The following is a 15,029-nucleotide window of genomic DNA, read 5'->3' as shown; positions in this document are numbered from 1 at the left end:
TTGTGTCTTTCTAGAAATTTCCATTAATGTGTCAGTGGGCTGTTGCTCATAGAATTCCTTCCAGTCCATTTTATTTGCATCATCTGGGTGCCAGTGTCCCCCTCTCATTCCTGATTTTAGTACTTTGAGTCGCCTCTGTTTTTTCTTGGTCGGTCTAGTTAATGATTTGCCAAGTTTGTTGATCTTTTCCAAAAACCAATTTCCGAGCCTCTTATTTCTTTCAGATGTCATTTTTTCCTTCCTCGTCTTATTATTTCTTTCCTTCTGCCTGCATTGGGTTTAACTCGCTTTCCTTTCTCTGCTTCCTTGGAGTGGAGCATTAGGTTGCTGGCTTGAGAGCCTTTGCAGGTGTAAAGTCACCGGGAGCCGGCCACTGGCTTTGCCCTGTCAGCATTCTGCATTTGCTGTGTCTTCCTTCTCATTCATGAAGAAGTAGTTTCTAATTCCCTCGGTGATTGCTGGTCTTTAATCCTTTGGTTAGTTAGGAGCGTGTTGTTTGATGTCACCTATTGGCGAATTTTCCGATTTTTCCTTCTGCTATTGATTTTTGAATTCCCTTGTGGGCAAAGAACCTATTTTGTATGATTTCCCTGCTTTTGCAGCTTCTGCTCTGCCCTGGGGAGTGTTCCTGTGCTTGAGAAGGACGGCCACCCCCAGGGGCTTCCTGGCTGGGGCGGGGAGGGGCTCAGGCGGGAGCACAGCGAGGGCTGCAGGGACGTGGGGAGGAGGCGGGTCCCAGAGCCCCCACCCCCCCACCCCACCTCTGGGCCTTTTCAGATCAAGAAGGAGTGTCTGGCCTGCAGAGGGGCTGCCGCTGTGTTTGACATGTCCTACTTCGGGAAGTTCTACCTGGTGGGCCCGGATGCGAGGAAGGCAGCCGACTGGCTCTTCTCGGCCGATGTCAGCCGGCCCCCAGGTACGGGGCCCAGGTGGGCCATGCTCCCTTCTCGCTTCTGCACAGCCCGGGGCACTGAGAGGAGGTGGCAAAAAGCTGACCCTGTCCCTCTGCAGGCCAGACACTCCAGCTCCTTGGCTGGCCCTGGGCCCCCGTGACCAGACCCCTCTGCCCTCCTGGCCAAGCCCCAGGCCCTTGCCCCCCCCCCCCGCCCCCTCCCTTCCCTTTGACTTAGTTCTGGACGGGTTGGAGGCAGCGGGTCTTCAGTACGTCTCCCGGGGCTGGAAACCTGTCCATTTACAACCCCCAGGAACCCTCTCCCCAAATAAGGTTTCTAGAATTCAGCCTTACAGTTTAATGCTCAGTAACATTTGAATTCTAGGTAAAGAATGAATAATTTCTTTGTTTGTCCTGTGCAATATATGGGACATTCATCTCGCTTCTTTATCACCCACCCATCCACCCACCCCAAACTCACCCATCTAGGGTGTGAGTCCCCTAGAGCTGCTGTAACAAAATGCCATAAACTGAGTGGCTTGAAGCAGCTTGAATGTATTGTCGTACTAGTCTGGGGCTGGAAGTTCCAAATCAAGGCCGTTGGAGTTCCCGTCCTGGCTCAGTGGGTTTCAAACCCAACTAGCATCCATGAGGACATGGGTTTGATCCCTGGCCTCACTCAGTGGGTTCAGGATCCAGCATTGCCGTGAGCTGTGGAGGAGGTCGCAGACGCGGCTCAGATCTGGTGTGGCTGTGGCTGTGGCAGTGGCGTAGGCCGGCAGTCGCAGCTCTGATTCCACCCCTGGCCTGGGAACCTCCATATGCTGTGGGTGAGGCCCTAAAAAGCACACCCACACCCACACACCCCATCAGGGCTGTGGTGCCAGGATTGTAGAGCCCTCCTGGCCTCTCTGGCCTCTGCAGGGGCCACGCATCCATGGCCGGCAGCTGCGTCCCTCCGGTCTCGGCTCTGTAGCCACACGGGTCCCCCCCGGCGTCGTCTCCTTTCGAGACACCAGTCATGCTGGTTCAGGACCCACTGTAACGACCTCTAATCGTCTCAGCACCATCGTATCTGCAAAGCCCCTGTTTCCAAATAAAGTTCATTCACAGGGACTGGGGTCAAAGGGCCTCAACGGAGCACAGTTCCCCCACTACACCGTTTAGGCAGCCAACCCAGCTGCCCACGCACCCACACCGGCCCTGCTCACCTCCTCTGACTCCTCCCCCTCGTCTCCGTCCTCCTGTTCACCTCCAGACCCTTCCACCTCCGCACCCACCCGCCATCCCTCCCCCACCTCCCTGCTCGACCCCCCATCCATCCATCTGCGTACTCTTTTTTTTTTTCTTCGACCCCGTGGCTGCATGCAGCAGCTTGATATGGGATCTCAGTTCCCAGACTGGGGCTTGAACCCGGGCCACAGCCGTGAAGGCGCTGAGTCCTAACCCCTAGGCCACCAGGCAACTCCCCACCTGCATATTCGTTGATTCAGCAGAGCTTCCTGGCCCTTCTGCTGTGCCAGGCATGATGCGAGGTGCACCAAAGCAGGTGGGATGTGACTCCTGCCCCCAGCCGGTGGGGTGGGGGAGGGTGGAGTGGGAGGAGCCAAAGTCAGGGCCTTTCCAGAAGAAAGGAGCCTCCCTCCTGATCCTTCCTCCTCTGGGGATAGCAGTGCTGGCTGGCCGGCCTGCCCTTCTCTGGGTCACCCAGCTGTGGTGGCATCATAGAGGTGAGGGGGCCTCATGAGGGCATCCCGACAAGGGTTACCCTGCCCTGAGCGGCTCCCACCCCCGGGGGTCTCCTCCTACCCGCAGGCTCCACCGTGTACACCTGCATGCTGAACCACCGAGGGGGCACGGAAAGCGACCTGACGGTCAGCCGCCTGGCCCCCAGCCCCCAGGCGTCCCCGCTGACCCCGGCCTTTGAAGGTAAGAGACGCCCCTGAGGCCCAGTGGTGCTGTGACTGCAGCCCTGCTGGGGGAGGCGGCTGCCCGCGCGGGGTGGTCGGGGCCGGGATGCTCTCTATCACCAGAGCGCCCGCTGGGGTTGGGCCGGGAGATCAGAGGTTTGCTTCAGGCCGAAGGCAGCCTTTAGTTCAGGTGGTGCTGCTGGGCTCCGAGCACTCAGTGAGTGTGTCTTTGCACCTGCCTGTTCCGTGGTGTTTCCGAGGGGCCACAGCATGGGCGTGCACGCCTCTTCTGCCTGGAGCAGAAGAAGCCAAGGGTAAGGCCATGCCTCCCACGCGGGCAAGTTCGCGCCTTCCTGCTTCTGACATCCGTATGCCCAGTTACTCTCTGGGTTCCCGTATAACTCCCGGTCTCAGACCGGAGCGGGTCCTGAGAAGACACCCAGCTCTGTGGGCAGGCTGACACCCGGGTTGCCCTCTGCGGGCCCCCTGCTTCTGCTTGCATACCCCTTGTGACGGGGAGCTCAGCCCTCACACTCCTTGCTGGCCCGGCTCTGACTCCACCGAGCCAGACCTGCCCCTGTCAGCTCAGCTCCTGACCCACTCCTTGGGTCCCATGGGCACAGCCTGATCTCCATGCAGGGGTGTGTCCCCATCAGGGAGGAAGGAAGACGGCTGAGATCCCAGGCAGTAACGAGCATCCCCTTCCCCAGAAAAGGCCCCTTGCACCTCGGAGAGGCTGGATTTCCGAGAAGGGATCCAGCTGTGCCGCTCCCTGTGTGGCTGAACTGTGCTGTCGGGGAAGGGCACAGCCCATCCAGGAAACCTAGAGCCCCAGCTTCAGCTGCGTCCTCAGTAGGACTGGGTCAGGGTCCCCTGGAGGGAGGAGGGGGCTCCGGCCTGGGCTCTGGGAGAAGGAGGCGGGAGGAGGACAGAGAGACCGGTGGTGAGAGGGTAAGGGGCTGGAAGGGAGCGATGACGCCGGGAGGCTGCGGGAAGCAGGTGAGCGAGGAGGAGTGAGGAGGGGCTTCCTGGAGGAGGCGATGCTGGCCTGAGCTTCAAAGGGTGGGTCAGAGCCACCAGCGGGAAGGGAGCGGAGGAGAGAACGAGGGAGGTGCCTGTGCAGAGCCAGGCCGAGGGGGCGGCAGGGGCCGTTTTGAGAGGGGCCCCTGGGAGCTTTGTCTGGCCTTCAGCCCCAGCCAAGGGGAGGCGCAGCCACAGCTGCTGTCCCCAGAGAGCAAGTCCAGCTGGGGGGCAGAATGGAGGGACTCCCGTGAGGGCACAGGTCTCCGAAATCCTGACTCTGGGGCTGCCTGGCTCAGGGGCCCAGCTCTCCGGCCTCAGTTTCCCCATCTGTGAGGTGGACACTGTGACTTACCTCCCTGAGAGGCTGCAGGCAATTGAGCGAGAGCTCGAAGGGGCAGGAGGGCTGTGCGTGGCCTCCCGGAGCCTCAGCTCTCTCCTTGGAAAGCTCGTCCTTGTCACAGGTAGAGGCTGTCACGGGAGCTCTGTCAGCAGAGCCACCGCCCAAGGCTGCAGCACACATCCTCTGATGACCCAAGGGTTTGAGGGCCCACCTGCCAGGGCTGTGGGGGGAGGGCAGGCTCTGCGAGGGGGGGGACGGGGCTGGGCTAGTGGCCCCCACAGGTGTTTTGCCTGGACTCTGGAGCCTCTGAATCAAGTTCAAAGGCTGCCTGACGGGGAGGTTTGTACCTGGAGGTGGGGAGGGAGGCCCAGCGCTCTGCGGAGCACAAAATCCCGGTTCACCGCTCAACACGGAAAAACTGCAGCGTGGACCTCATATTTTCAGCCTTAAAAAACCGGTACCGGGGCTCCTGTTGTGGCTCAGCGGGTTCAGAACATGACTAGCGTCCATGAGGATGTAGGGTCCATCCCTGGCCTCGCTCAGTGGGTTAAGGATCCAGCATCACCTCGTGCGGCTCCGTAGGTCACAGATGCAGCTCGGATCCCGAGTCATCTTGGCTGGGGTGTGGGCCGGCAGCTGCAGCTCTGATTCAACCCCTAGCCTGGGAACTTCCATGTGCCGCAGGTGTGGCCGTGAAAAGAAAAGGAAAAAAAAAAAAGCTGTACCAGTCTTGCTATGAATATGCATATCGATTAAATATGCGGGTGTGTCTGCATGTTAGTCACACCCGCTAGGTCGGGTCACCACTAGGTCAAGAGGCGGGGGCGTTTCGCTTGTGATCAGGCTTGTGTATCAGCTTCGTCAGCCTGCAGTGTGATTTTGAACACGATTTTGTGTCACCAAAGGAAATATTCCAGCAATTCTGAAAAGCACGGAATAAAGCCCACAGCCCATAGCTCCCGGCCTGTGCCAAAGCCCTGGGTTCTGCCCTCTGTGCCCGTCTTGTGCACAGGACCTGGACCTGGGCTGCCCTCTGGCCTCGAGACCTGGCACTTCAGGGTTTTCGATGGAGCCTGGTGGCCTCAGTGTCACTCACATCCTCCTGAGACAGGCCCTGGCGGGGGCAGCAGCCTGGGGGGCTGCCCAGAACCATGGTGTGTGTCGGGGGCTGGGGCAGAGGACACTGCTGGAGACTCGAGCCTCAAAGGTGTCGGAGGCCAACGGCCTGGGAGCCCCGGCCCAGGGAGCGGGGGTCCTTTGGGGCCGGCTGGTTGTCTTGGCCTTGGAGTTGGTCTGGAGGGTCACCAGGATGAGGGCACAGAGGAGCTCATGGAACACGGGGTGCCAAGGCCGGGCTTAGCTGGATGGGACCGGGAAGACGGCTGGGCTCCTACTGGGACCTCAACCCCAGGAGGGTGGTGCTGATGCCAGAGCCAGGGCTCTTCTGCTTCTTCCTGGGCTGGGGATGGTGGAACCCTGGCCTGGGCATGGGGAAAGGGCTTCCATGCCAGCTCCAGGACCTCCCATCGGAGCCCAGCCGTGAGTGCTCCTGGGCCGGAGGGGAGGCCCTGTGCGCCCCCTTCACCCCCATCTCCCCCACCCCGCTCTACTACCAGCTCTGCACCCCCAACACCACCAGAGAGGGAAGTTGAAGTGTGTGTGTCTCTCTCTCTTTTTCTTTTTTTTTTTCTTTTTAGGGCCGCCCCCACAGCATATGGAGGTTCCCAGGCTAGGGGTCGAAACGGAGCTGTACTCCTTGGCCTACACCACAGCCACAGCAACGCCGGATCCAAGCCATGTCTGGGACCTACACCACAGCTCACAGCAATGCAAGATCCTTAACCCACTGAGCAAGGCCTGGGATCAAACCTGTGTCCTCGTGGATGCTAGTCAGATTCTTTAACCACTGAGCCATGATGGGACGTCCAGGTGGGTCTCTTAAAGACAGATTGTTCTGATGCTGAGTCGGGGGGATGCGGGGATGAGCACCTAGGCAGGAGCCTCCCTCGAGCTGATGCCCACCTCCCACGAGGCCCACTAGCTCCGCCCAGGGTGGGCTGGGGGCTGGTGCTGCCCCAGGACACCCAGAGTGAATAGCACTGAAGGGTGAGAGAAGCAGCCGCAGGTAGGATGGGAGTGGCCCAGTGCGTAACCATCCTTGCGCCCCGTTCCTGAGCTCTGGGCTGGGCTCCCGGTGCCGCAGGAGCTCCATAAGTCCCCCCAGCAGCCCTGTGAGGGGGTCTGGCCTCATTCCCACTGTAGAGGTGGAGGAAGTGGGACCGGGAGGTCAGGGATTGCCTGGGGACCATCCCTCTGAGACAGGGAGCCCTGCTGGAGTAAGGAAGGAGGGAGGGAGGGAAGAAGCGGGAGTGGGAGGGGAGGTGCATGGAAAGTGGAGGGAAGGAAGCCCCTCCCAGGGCTGCCCCTCCCCCGCTGTGGGGGGAATGACCTGTGAGAGCCCCCCCGCCCAGGGCACACAGCAGCTGGACCACAGCATCCCTGCAGCTGAGGCACATTAAGCCCCAGTTGCCAGTGACACTGTGGGGGCTCAGAGAGGCTGCATGATGGCTGGGGTCACAGCTCCCAGGGCACTGGCTCTCCCAGGACGCTGGGTGGAGATGGGCTGCCGTCCCCTGGGCAGTGCTAGGGTGGCAATGTGGCCCCAGAAGTGCGCCACAGGCCGTGGACTCAGAGCTGGACGGAGACCCGTCTTCTCCCACCTGCGACCTCTGTGAACCTCAGTCTCTTTCTGAACCCGAGGGTGGTGGCGGGAAGGCACAAGTGGGCGTGGCCTGTAGAGCCCGGCTCAGCCGAGCCCCCATGTCACCAAGGTGGGGAGCCCAGAGACTCGGGCCCGGGGGACTGTGGAGTGAGAACAGGAGCTGGTGGAGGCACTGAGGTTCAGAGAGGGAAAGACACTTGCTTGAGGTCGCCCAGCACGGGGGGCGGGGGGGGAAGAGGGCTGAGGCGGGATCTGCATTTCCCTGGGGCCGGTTGGCGTGGGGAACTCTTACCCCTTCCTGGGTCACAGACCCTTTGAGAAGTGGGAGAAGGGCTCCCCTTTCCCCCAGAAAATGCTCCCCTGGCCTGTGTAGCCCTCAGGGGGGTCCCTACCCCAGCCCCCTCCTCCCCACCCTTTATCCCGCGGGTGATGAGGATTCAGGGCCCCTGGAGAGGGTTGCCATTCTCGGTCGGGCCTCTGTCGTTCACTTTCAAGGAAAGAGCATCTATTTCTCCACCCGGAGGCCCCTGCCGCCCCTCTGCCCCTCCTCCTCCATCCCGCAGTCCAGCGGCGCTCAGTCCGGCACTTCTCTTCCAGGGGACGGCTACTACCTGGCCGTGGGCGGGGCCGTGGCCCAGCACAACTGGTGCCACCTCACCACGGTGCTGCAGGACCGCCAGTTCCGGTGCCAGCTCGTGGACCGCTCCGAGGACCTGGGCCTGATCAGCATCCAGGGCCCGGCCAGGTGAGGAGAGTCATGGAGCCAAGCCCCCCGGTGCACCTGGGCCCTGGGCCCTCATCCCTTTGTCTGGGACCCGGGGCGGAACCGCTTCCTAATCCTGAATGGAACCTTGTGGTCAGTTAGCTAAACACGCTGGTGACCCAGAGAGGCTACACCAGGTAAATGCTTTTCAAAGCCCCCGGGAGCAGAGAAGCCCTTAATAGGAGACCCAGACTGACCCTTACAGCGAGTCAGTACCGAGGATTCCAGCGAGGTGTCTCTGGACAGTTAACACACACTAGGAATTACCTGCGCCTCCTTAAGTGGGTGGAGCCAGGCTGGGCTTGCACCTGCCCCCTTGGCTGAGACTGATGCTCTGCAGCCAGAGGTCACCTGCCCCTCCCCAGGTAGCTCCAGGGACGACACCTATGGATGCAAATCCATCTAGGGATTATCTGTGACCGTCTGTGGATCATCCAGCCACATCAATTCCCTCTCCGAGCGTTTACTGAGCTGCATTCCCACCCATGAGGTATCGGGTCCCGGGAGGCCCTCGGATGCTGGCTGGTGCGTGAAGCACAGGAGGGTCTTAGGCGAAGGGGTACCTGAGCAGGTGTGTGCACTTTGGCAAGATCCCTCTGGCTGGGCTTCGGAGAAGGGACCGGGGTGGGGGTGGGGAACAAGAGGGGCAGCCCACGGGTCAGCATGGACCAGTCGCCTCCAGATGTGCCAACATGGCCTCTGGTCCCCATTGCAGCACTCGAAGTGGTTATAATTGTTTTCATGTTTATTGGTGAAGGAAAGAGGACAGCGTGCCTCCAGCTGTGTTGTCCCCGAGCTGCACACAGCTGTGTCGGCAGGACATCCCTGTCAGCCCGGAGCAGGCCGGGCGCCCCCAGTCAGTGGGCTCAGACCCCGCCACAGGGTCCGTTTTCCCTGGTGCCTTGATGCGGGCGAGCCAGCGGCTCCCCAGCAGGGTCCTGGACCAGAGGGCCGCCACTCCGGGCGAGGTTGTCGCTGGCTCTGCATGTGCACCACCCGGCCCAGAGGCACACAGCAGACACACAGCATGTGCTTGCTGAACAAGTGAACAGAATTGGGGCTGATCATGTCCCTTAACTGCCAGGCGCTGGACTTCAGACTTCTCGTGAAAACTGGTATCTATTAAGGAGGCCGTGGGGGAAATGAGGGATCAAGCCTGGGACTCGCTGAAGGAACAGTGTTTCAGGCAGAGGAGGCAGCAGGTGCAAAGGCCCTGTGGCAGGAAGAAAAGCACTATGGCCAGGGCCGTGGGAGCCGTGCTCAAAGGTGCACAGGTGAGGGGACAGAGCGGTGGAGGGGCATGCCTGGGCTTGGGCTTCATCGCAGCCTCTGATGCTGAGCTGCAGGTAGGAGGCCAGCAGGTATGAGGAGCCCCAGGGGCCAGGTGAAGCAGGGGTTCCGAGGAGGGAGCCACAGGCACGTCCGGTGGTCAGTGGGTCAAGTAGGAGGAAGATGAAGCATTGACGGTGGGGTTTGGCAGCCCAGTGGCTCCTGCAGGCTTGGCAAGAGTCATTTGACGGGTGGCTGGGTGGGAGCATGTTGGAAAAGGAAGGAGGGGGGGCACAGACTGTGGAGAGGGGCAGAGACTGCCAGCTGCAGGTGGAGGGCTGGGAGACTGGGATTCAGTGAGTAACGCATGGACCGCGCTCTCCTGGGGGCTGGCCTGGAGGAAGCACCCCATCCTTGGTGTATGTGGCTTGTTTGTTTCTCCCCAGGTGAGTCCCGCCTCCGCAGCTCTGGCTGAATGAGGGGCGGGGGTCCTGGCCTTCCAAGCTTAAGGCGCAGCCTCAGAAGCCCCAGCTTCATTGCCACGGCGACCGTGGACAGGGAGTGGGCTATTTTTGGTTTCGGGGGTGGTGAGCAGGCAAGGGAGGGAGGGGGCACCCGCCAGCCGATCAAGGTGTGGCCCCGAGGGGACAGGCCAGCCTCTTCCAGCCTCATTATAAGCTTCTCCAGGAGGAAGGCGAGTGACAGCTCCAGGGGCAGGGAGACAAGCTCTCCTCCTGGAAATTTCTCAACTTTTTCTTGCAAATTGTCCTCTCTCTTTCAAAAATAACCCAAAGTTTCTCCTGTGAATAATAATGTCACAGGCACTGCCGATAAGGCGAAACTTGCTGAGTTGTTCTGTGGGAAGCATTTTACAGAGCACCTGGACCACGAGAGACGCTCAATAACCTACTGACCAGTAGAACTTTCTAGAAACATTCCACAGTCGGTGGTCCAGGATGGTAGCCACTAAACCATACGTGGCCATTGAGCCTGAAATGTGGCCGGTGAGACACGATTTTTATTCTAATTCACCTGAGCTCCAGAGGCCACACGGGGCTGGTGCAACAGCACAGGAGCAGCGATCACTGCTCTAATTGTTAATGCCAAGGTGCTTGGAGTGTGCCTTTTGGCTGATGCCTCACGAGGGCCCCAGGGGGTGATGTCACTGTCCTCCAGGGGACGAAGGGACTGAGGCTCCTGGGATTGGGGGTGGACCTGAACCTGGGCTCTGACCAGAGCCCCTGCTCTCTAGCGCCACCTGTTGTCCCCTTGGTGAAGGACAGCCTCCTACACGTGGCCCTAGCTCGGCAGACCTGCACACCCAAGTTGGTGCCCTAGTGGGGTTCCCCTGGCACTGCTGAGGCCACGCTGGCCCCGGGCAGCAGCCCCAGGCTCCATCCTCCTTCCTCTGCGGGGAAGACAGTGGATCCCCCGCCCCGGCCACTCAGGGCTGCAAAGGACAGCCTTCTTAAGGACTGGGTAGGGGCTGGGTGGGGGGGTGGTCTGGCACCACGCGGGTACCAAGGGGTGGTACATAAGGATCTGGGAGATGGGGATTAAGGTCGGAAGCATTTCTGGGCACACGCTGGGACCCCTGTAAGGCAGAAATGGGAGGCTGTCTCCTGCCAGTGGGGAGTCGCCCCTGCAGTGCAAAACCAGACTGTTTGCAATCAGTCCTGTTTACTGAGTGCCCTCTCTGTGCCAGGCACACCTGGCACGGCAGGGTCCTGCTGGCATGGAGCTCCTAGTTTGGGGACAAGAACAACCAGTGTGAGAGGTGCCCTGCAGGAGACTTATCAGGGCCCCGAGGCCTGGACAAGGGCAAGGGGCACCTGACGCAGACTCAGGAAATCAGGGAGGGCTTCTTGTAGGAGGTGACAGATGAGCCAAGACCTGAAGGATAACAAGATTAAACAGGGGCAGGGACACCTGGCGGGGATGTGGAGGGCGTGAGAGTGAACTAAGGCCTAGAGGGAGGCAAGGGGCAAGGCGCCCAGGAGGTGAAGGTTTCCATGGACACCGTGAGGTGGCAGGTAACTCTTCAAGCATGAGATCCAGGCTCTGCTGGGCATGGCGGGGTGGGGGAGGTGAGGAGAGAGGACGCTGCCCTCGGGGCCTGTGGCATTTAGGCTTTAGATGGTTAGATAGCTGCCCCGGGCCTCGGTTTGCCCAGCTGAGAAAGGACAGCCTACAAGAGCTCATGTCTGACTCTGGTCTCTGCCCAGGGCTAGGCTGTTCCTGTCACTGTTCCCCCCTGAAGCTCCCCTTTTCTTATCTGACTGGGGTTTGGGCCCGTCCCCCTCTTGGTGTGCTTTTACGGATGGCGTGTTTGTTGTCAGTCTGCCCTGTGAGATCAGGGCCTCATCCTGATCACTGCTGTATCCCCAGCACCTCCCCAGCCCAGGGCACACACCCAGGCGAGCTGGGCAAGTGTTTGTTGACTGACTGATCGACCTCGTTCTCACTCACAGCCGGGCCATTCTCCAGGAAGTGCTTGATGCAGACCTGAGCAACGAGGCCTTCCCGTTCTCCACCCACAAGCTGGTGAGAGCTGCCGGGCACCTGGTAGGTACCTGTTGGCCACTATCCCCCGGCTGTGGGCAGTAGCAGCGGGCTGCAAGGGAACAAACCCAGGGCTGGAGCTTGGGACTCACGTGCCCTTGAGCAAGTCTGTTGACCTCCCTGGGCTTCGGTTCCCTACTCTAAAGTGGGGACCAGGTCGTTCTGCCCGCGGGCTGTTAGGGCCCCAGAGGAGGGACGGGGGTCAAAGTCAGGCATTTCTGTGCCCCGCCCGGTGCTTGCACGTGCTGGGGTGGCCCGGACCCACACTTCTGCCAGGGACGGTGGCCTCAGCCTGGCCACCTGTACGGCCGCCCAGTGTCCCCTCCTCAGAGGCGCAGGGCCCACTCTCCCAGATCAGGGCATTTCCTGCCCTCCTTGGAGATGGCAGGGCTGGGGACGGCGGAGCAGTGCCCCACTCCAGCAGGCCTGCGTGCCCTTGGAGTGTGTTCTCCCTCCCCCGCCCCTGGCATTGTGGGGGCGGGGAGGGGCTGCTGGGGGTGCACCACCTGGCCCCGAGGAGCACCCCCTGCCTGTCCCCCAGTTCCAGAAAGCCCTTGTCCCAGGACCGGAATCTTCTGAGACTGTGGATGGCATCAGGGCTCCAGCGGACATGCAGTCGCCGCACCCCGGGGCTGGGGTCCCCGCCCAGCTCTGTCAGCACATCCTACTCCTGGGCCTCGGGCTCGTTTTTGGAAAATAAGCATCAAAATCTCCCTCCTGCCCCCCAGCTTCCCAAGGCCAAGGTGAGGAGCGGGCGGTAAAGGGAACAGCCACGGCTACGAGGGAGCAGGCGCTGCTCTAAGCCCATGACGCCCGCGTTCGCCCACTCAGTCCTCAGCCGTGTGGAAGGTTCTGCCACGGGGCTTCTCAGCCTTGGCACCGCTGACCTTCTGGAGCAGATGTGTGTCGGGGGCCTGGGCCTTGCAGGGTGTGGACTGGCACCCTGGCCGGCACCCCCTCGATGCCAGGAGCACCCCCTCGATGCCAGGAGCACCCCCAGGTGTGACAACCCAAAGCGTGTCCAGCTGTGACCATGGGTCCCTAGGGCAGAACCCCTGTGGGGTTGGGGGTGGGGACACTGCTCTGAGATTTCCCCGCGAGCAGGTGTGCAGTCACCGCCAGGCCCTGCAAGAGCTCCTGATGGAGCAAGCGTTAACCCCAGGATGGATGTTTCCTGAACTGAGGCTCGAGGGCTTGGGGGGCTGGTGAAACACACAAAGCGCGTGAATATGTGTCAGTGAAACGGCTGGGGCCTTAAGCGGGCCGGGCGGGGATGGGGGGTCAGAAGGCCCGACGCGGGGCATCTCCCCCTTAGGTTTGCGGGGGGACGTGCTAAGGGACGTTAGTGGGGGCCGCGATCCTGGCCCGCAGAGGGGCTGGAGGTCGGAGGAGTCTGGGCCCTGTTAGCAAGTAAGCAGCTCTCCACGACCTCAGAGAGGATCCTGCCAGAAGGAACCCGATAAAGACGGCTCTGCAGGCAGAGGAGTGCCGGCCGGTTCTGCTCTGTCTCTGCTCCCTGGAGGCCACGCTGGGGGCAGGAAGCTGGGGCTGTCTCTGTCTAGCTTGCTTCCTGCCTCCGTGATGCAGAGTGGCCTGCCAGGACCAGAGAGGGTGTGCGTTTTGAGAGAGCGAGGCACAGCTCCTCCCCAGGCCACAGGGGCCTCAGGGCAGCCCCGCCTGCAGCTCAGGCCCTCTGGGCCCCCGTGGGGTCTGAGCCGCAGCCTGTCTGGGGCTGGGTTCTGACTTGCGAAGTGGGTGGGGGAGCTGGCGGCTTGGCGGCGCCGGCTCAGCCTGGGTGTGGTTAAGGGCTTCGCGTGGGAGGGGACCAGGTGGGAGCCCCTCCCTCCCAGCCCGGGGCCCCTCCAGCCAGGCCCCTGGGACTTGTCCTTGGACTCGGACCCTGGCTGCCTCCCCAGGCCTGGCCCTCGGCTGTCTGGCTGCACTTTGGCCTCCGGGGCCCAGGGGCCAGGCTGGGCCAGGGCTGGGGCTGCTGGAAACCCAGGCCAGACTCCAGGGTGAACCCCTGTCCGGGGTAACAGCCCAAGGTGGGGGCCATGGGATGTCAGGGGCCGGAGGAATGGGGAGAGGGTGTGTCACCACCTGCCCCGGAGCTGGCTGCTGGTTCTGTCCAAAGCACTTTATTGCTCTGTGGGTGAAGGCTCGTTACTCTGTTGCCAGGCATTGCCGTGGGCAGAGTGCAGGGCCTGGGGGCAGACCTCAATGCTGGCTCCGCCCCTTTGGCCATGACCCTTGACCTCTGGGAGCCTTCCCTTTCTCGCCCTGCCCATGGTGTCTGGCTAAGGAGGTGGCGGCATCAGAGTTTCACTGTAAATATTGGGAATGCTCATCAAATCAGAACAAGTAAACAAAATCCATCTCTTCTTCTTCCTTTTTTTTTTGTCTTTTTGTCTTTTCTAGGGCCGCTCCTGCGGCACATGGAGGTTCCCAGGCTAGGGGTCGGATCGGAGCTGTAGCCACTGACCTACACCAGAGCCACAGCAACACGGGATCCCAGCAGCGTCTGCAACCTTCACCACAGCTCACGGCAACGCCGGAACCTTAACCCACTGAGCAAGGGCAGGGATCAAACCCGCAACCTCATGGTTCCTAGTCGGATTCGTTAACCACTGAGCCACGACGGGAACTCCAACAAAATCCATCTCTTGCACCGGCAAGAGAGCCGAGGCTAATGGTGTATTTTCTTCCATCTCCTCTCCCTCATCTTTGCCTATAAATGTGCAAACAGAGGCGGGTTCGTGCCCTGCACACGGCTTGTGCGCTCAGCTTTATTGCCTTAGACGCTGTGATGCTGCTTTTCTTGTCCTGTGAAATGCTGTCTGAGAGCCCCCGCGAGCACCCATGTCATCCTAAGTCCGTCAGCAGCGCCTCCGTAAGCAGGACATTTGTGGGGCCATGTCTGTTATGAGCAAGGGGTACCCTTGGCGGTGGCCCTTTAATGACTGAGACTGTTGACCTATGACCCCTTTCAGGGTGTCCCAGGTACACCCTCCCAGCCTTCCGGGCCGTCCAGCCGTCATTGGGCATTTCCTGTGTCCTCCTGGAGCCCAGTGCTGTCCTAGGCCTTTGGGGGGTGTGGGGAAGGCAGAGAGCTTTCTAAGCACAGGCCCTGCTGGTGCGAAATCCGCCCCCCCCCGCCACCATATTCAGCCTGTTTGCATTCCCAGCTGAAGGGTCCCTTCCCAAGGCTGACCTCCACCCCCAAGCCCCCAGAGTTAATTCCGGACGCACTGGCCGGGAGCCCGCCGTGCTGGGAGCTCTGGGATGGAAGACGAGGTGGGGGGCCAGGAAGGATGCCGCGGTCCCAGCCCAGGCTACGTTGGTGTGAGGGGCTGCGTGCACAGAGGCAGCCCCGCCCGGGAGCTGACAGTGGAGGGACACATTTGCTGGAGGGACTGAGTCCCACCCCCCCACACCACGCCCTCTCCCGCGCCCCCAGAGGCGGGATTCTGGCTCCTTGGTGTCGAGGTCACGCTGATGGCTGACCTCACAGTGGCCCAGGCCACACGCTCCCGGATAGTCCAAAGCCA

At 61.1% G+C, this 15,029-nt stretch overlaps 1 protein-coding gene across 7 annotated transcripts in view; it reads left to right on the top strand.

Annotated features, from left to right (window-relative positions):
- The window catches only part of SARDH (sarcosine dehydrogenase), a 66,555-nt gene that overhangs the window by 33,539 nt on the left and 17,987 nt on the right, over positions 1-15,029 (top strand). For all 7 annotated transcript variants that reach the window (XM_047768851.1, XM_047768848.1, XM_047768849.1 and 4 more), the window contains 4 exons: positions 778-916; positions 2,708-2,821; positions 7,485-7,632; positions 11,391-11,484. In XM_047768851.1, coding sequence (XP_047624807.1) covers positions 778-916; positions 2,708-2,821; positions 7,485-7,632; positions 11,391-11,484 — 495 coding nt within the window. The remainder of the gene's footprint in view (positions 1-777; positions 917-2,707; positions 2,822-7,484; positions 7,633-11,390; positions 11,485-15,029) is intronic.

This window comes from Phacochoerus africanus, chromosome 2 (genome assembly GCF_016906955.1).
Source record: "Phacochoerus africanus isolate WHEZ1 chromosome 2, ROS_Pafr_v1, whole genome shotgun sequence".
In the NCBI taxonomy this organism is placed as follows: domain Eukaryota; kingdom Metazoa; phylum Chordata; class Mammalia; order Artiodactyla; family Suidae; genus Phacochoerus; species Phacochoerus africanus.
Note: the sequence above shows the minus strand (reverse complement) of the source record. Positions and strands in the feature narration are given on the sequence as shown.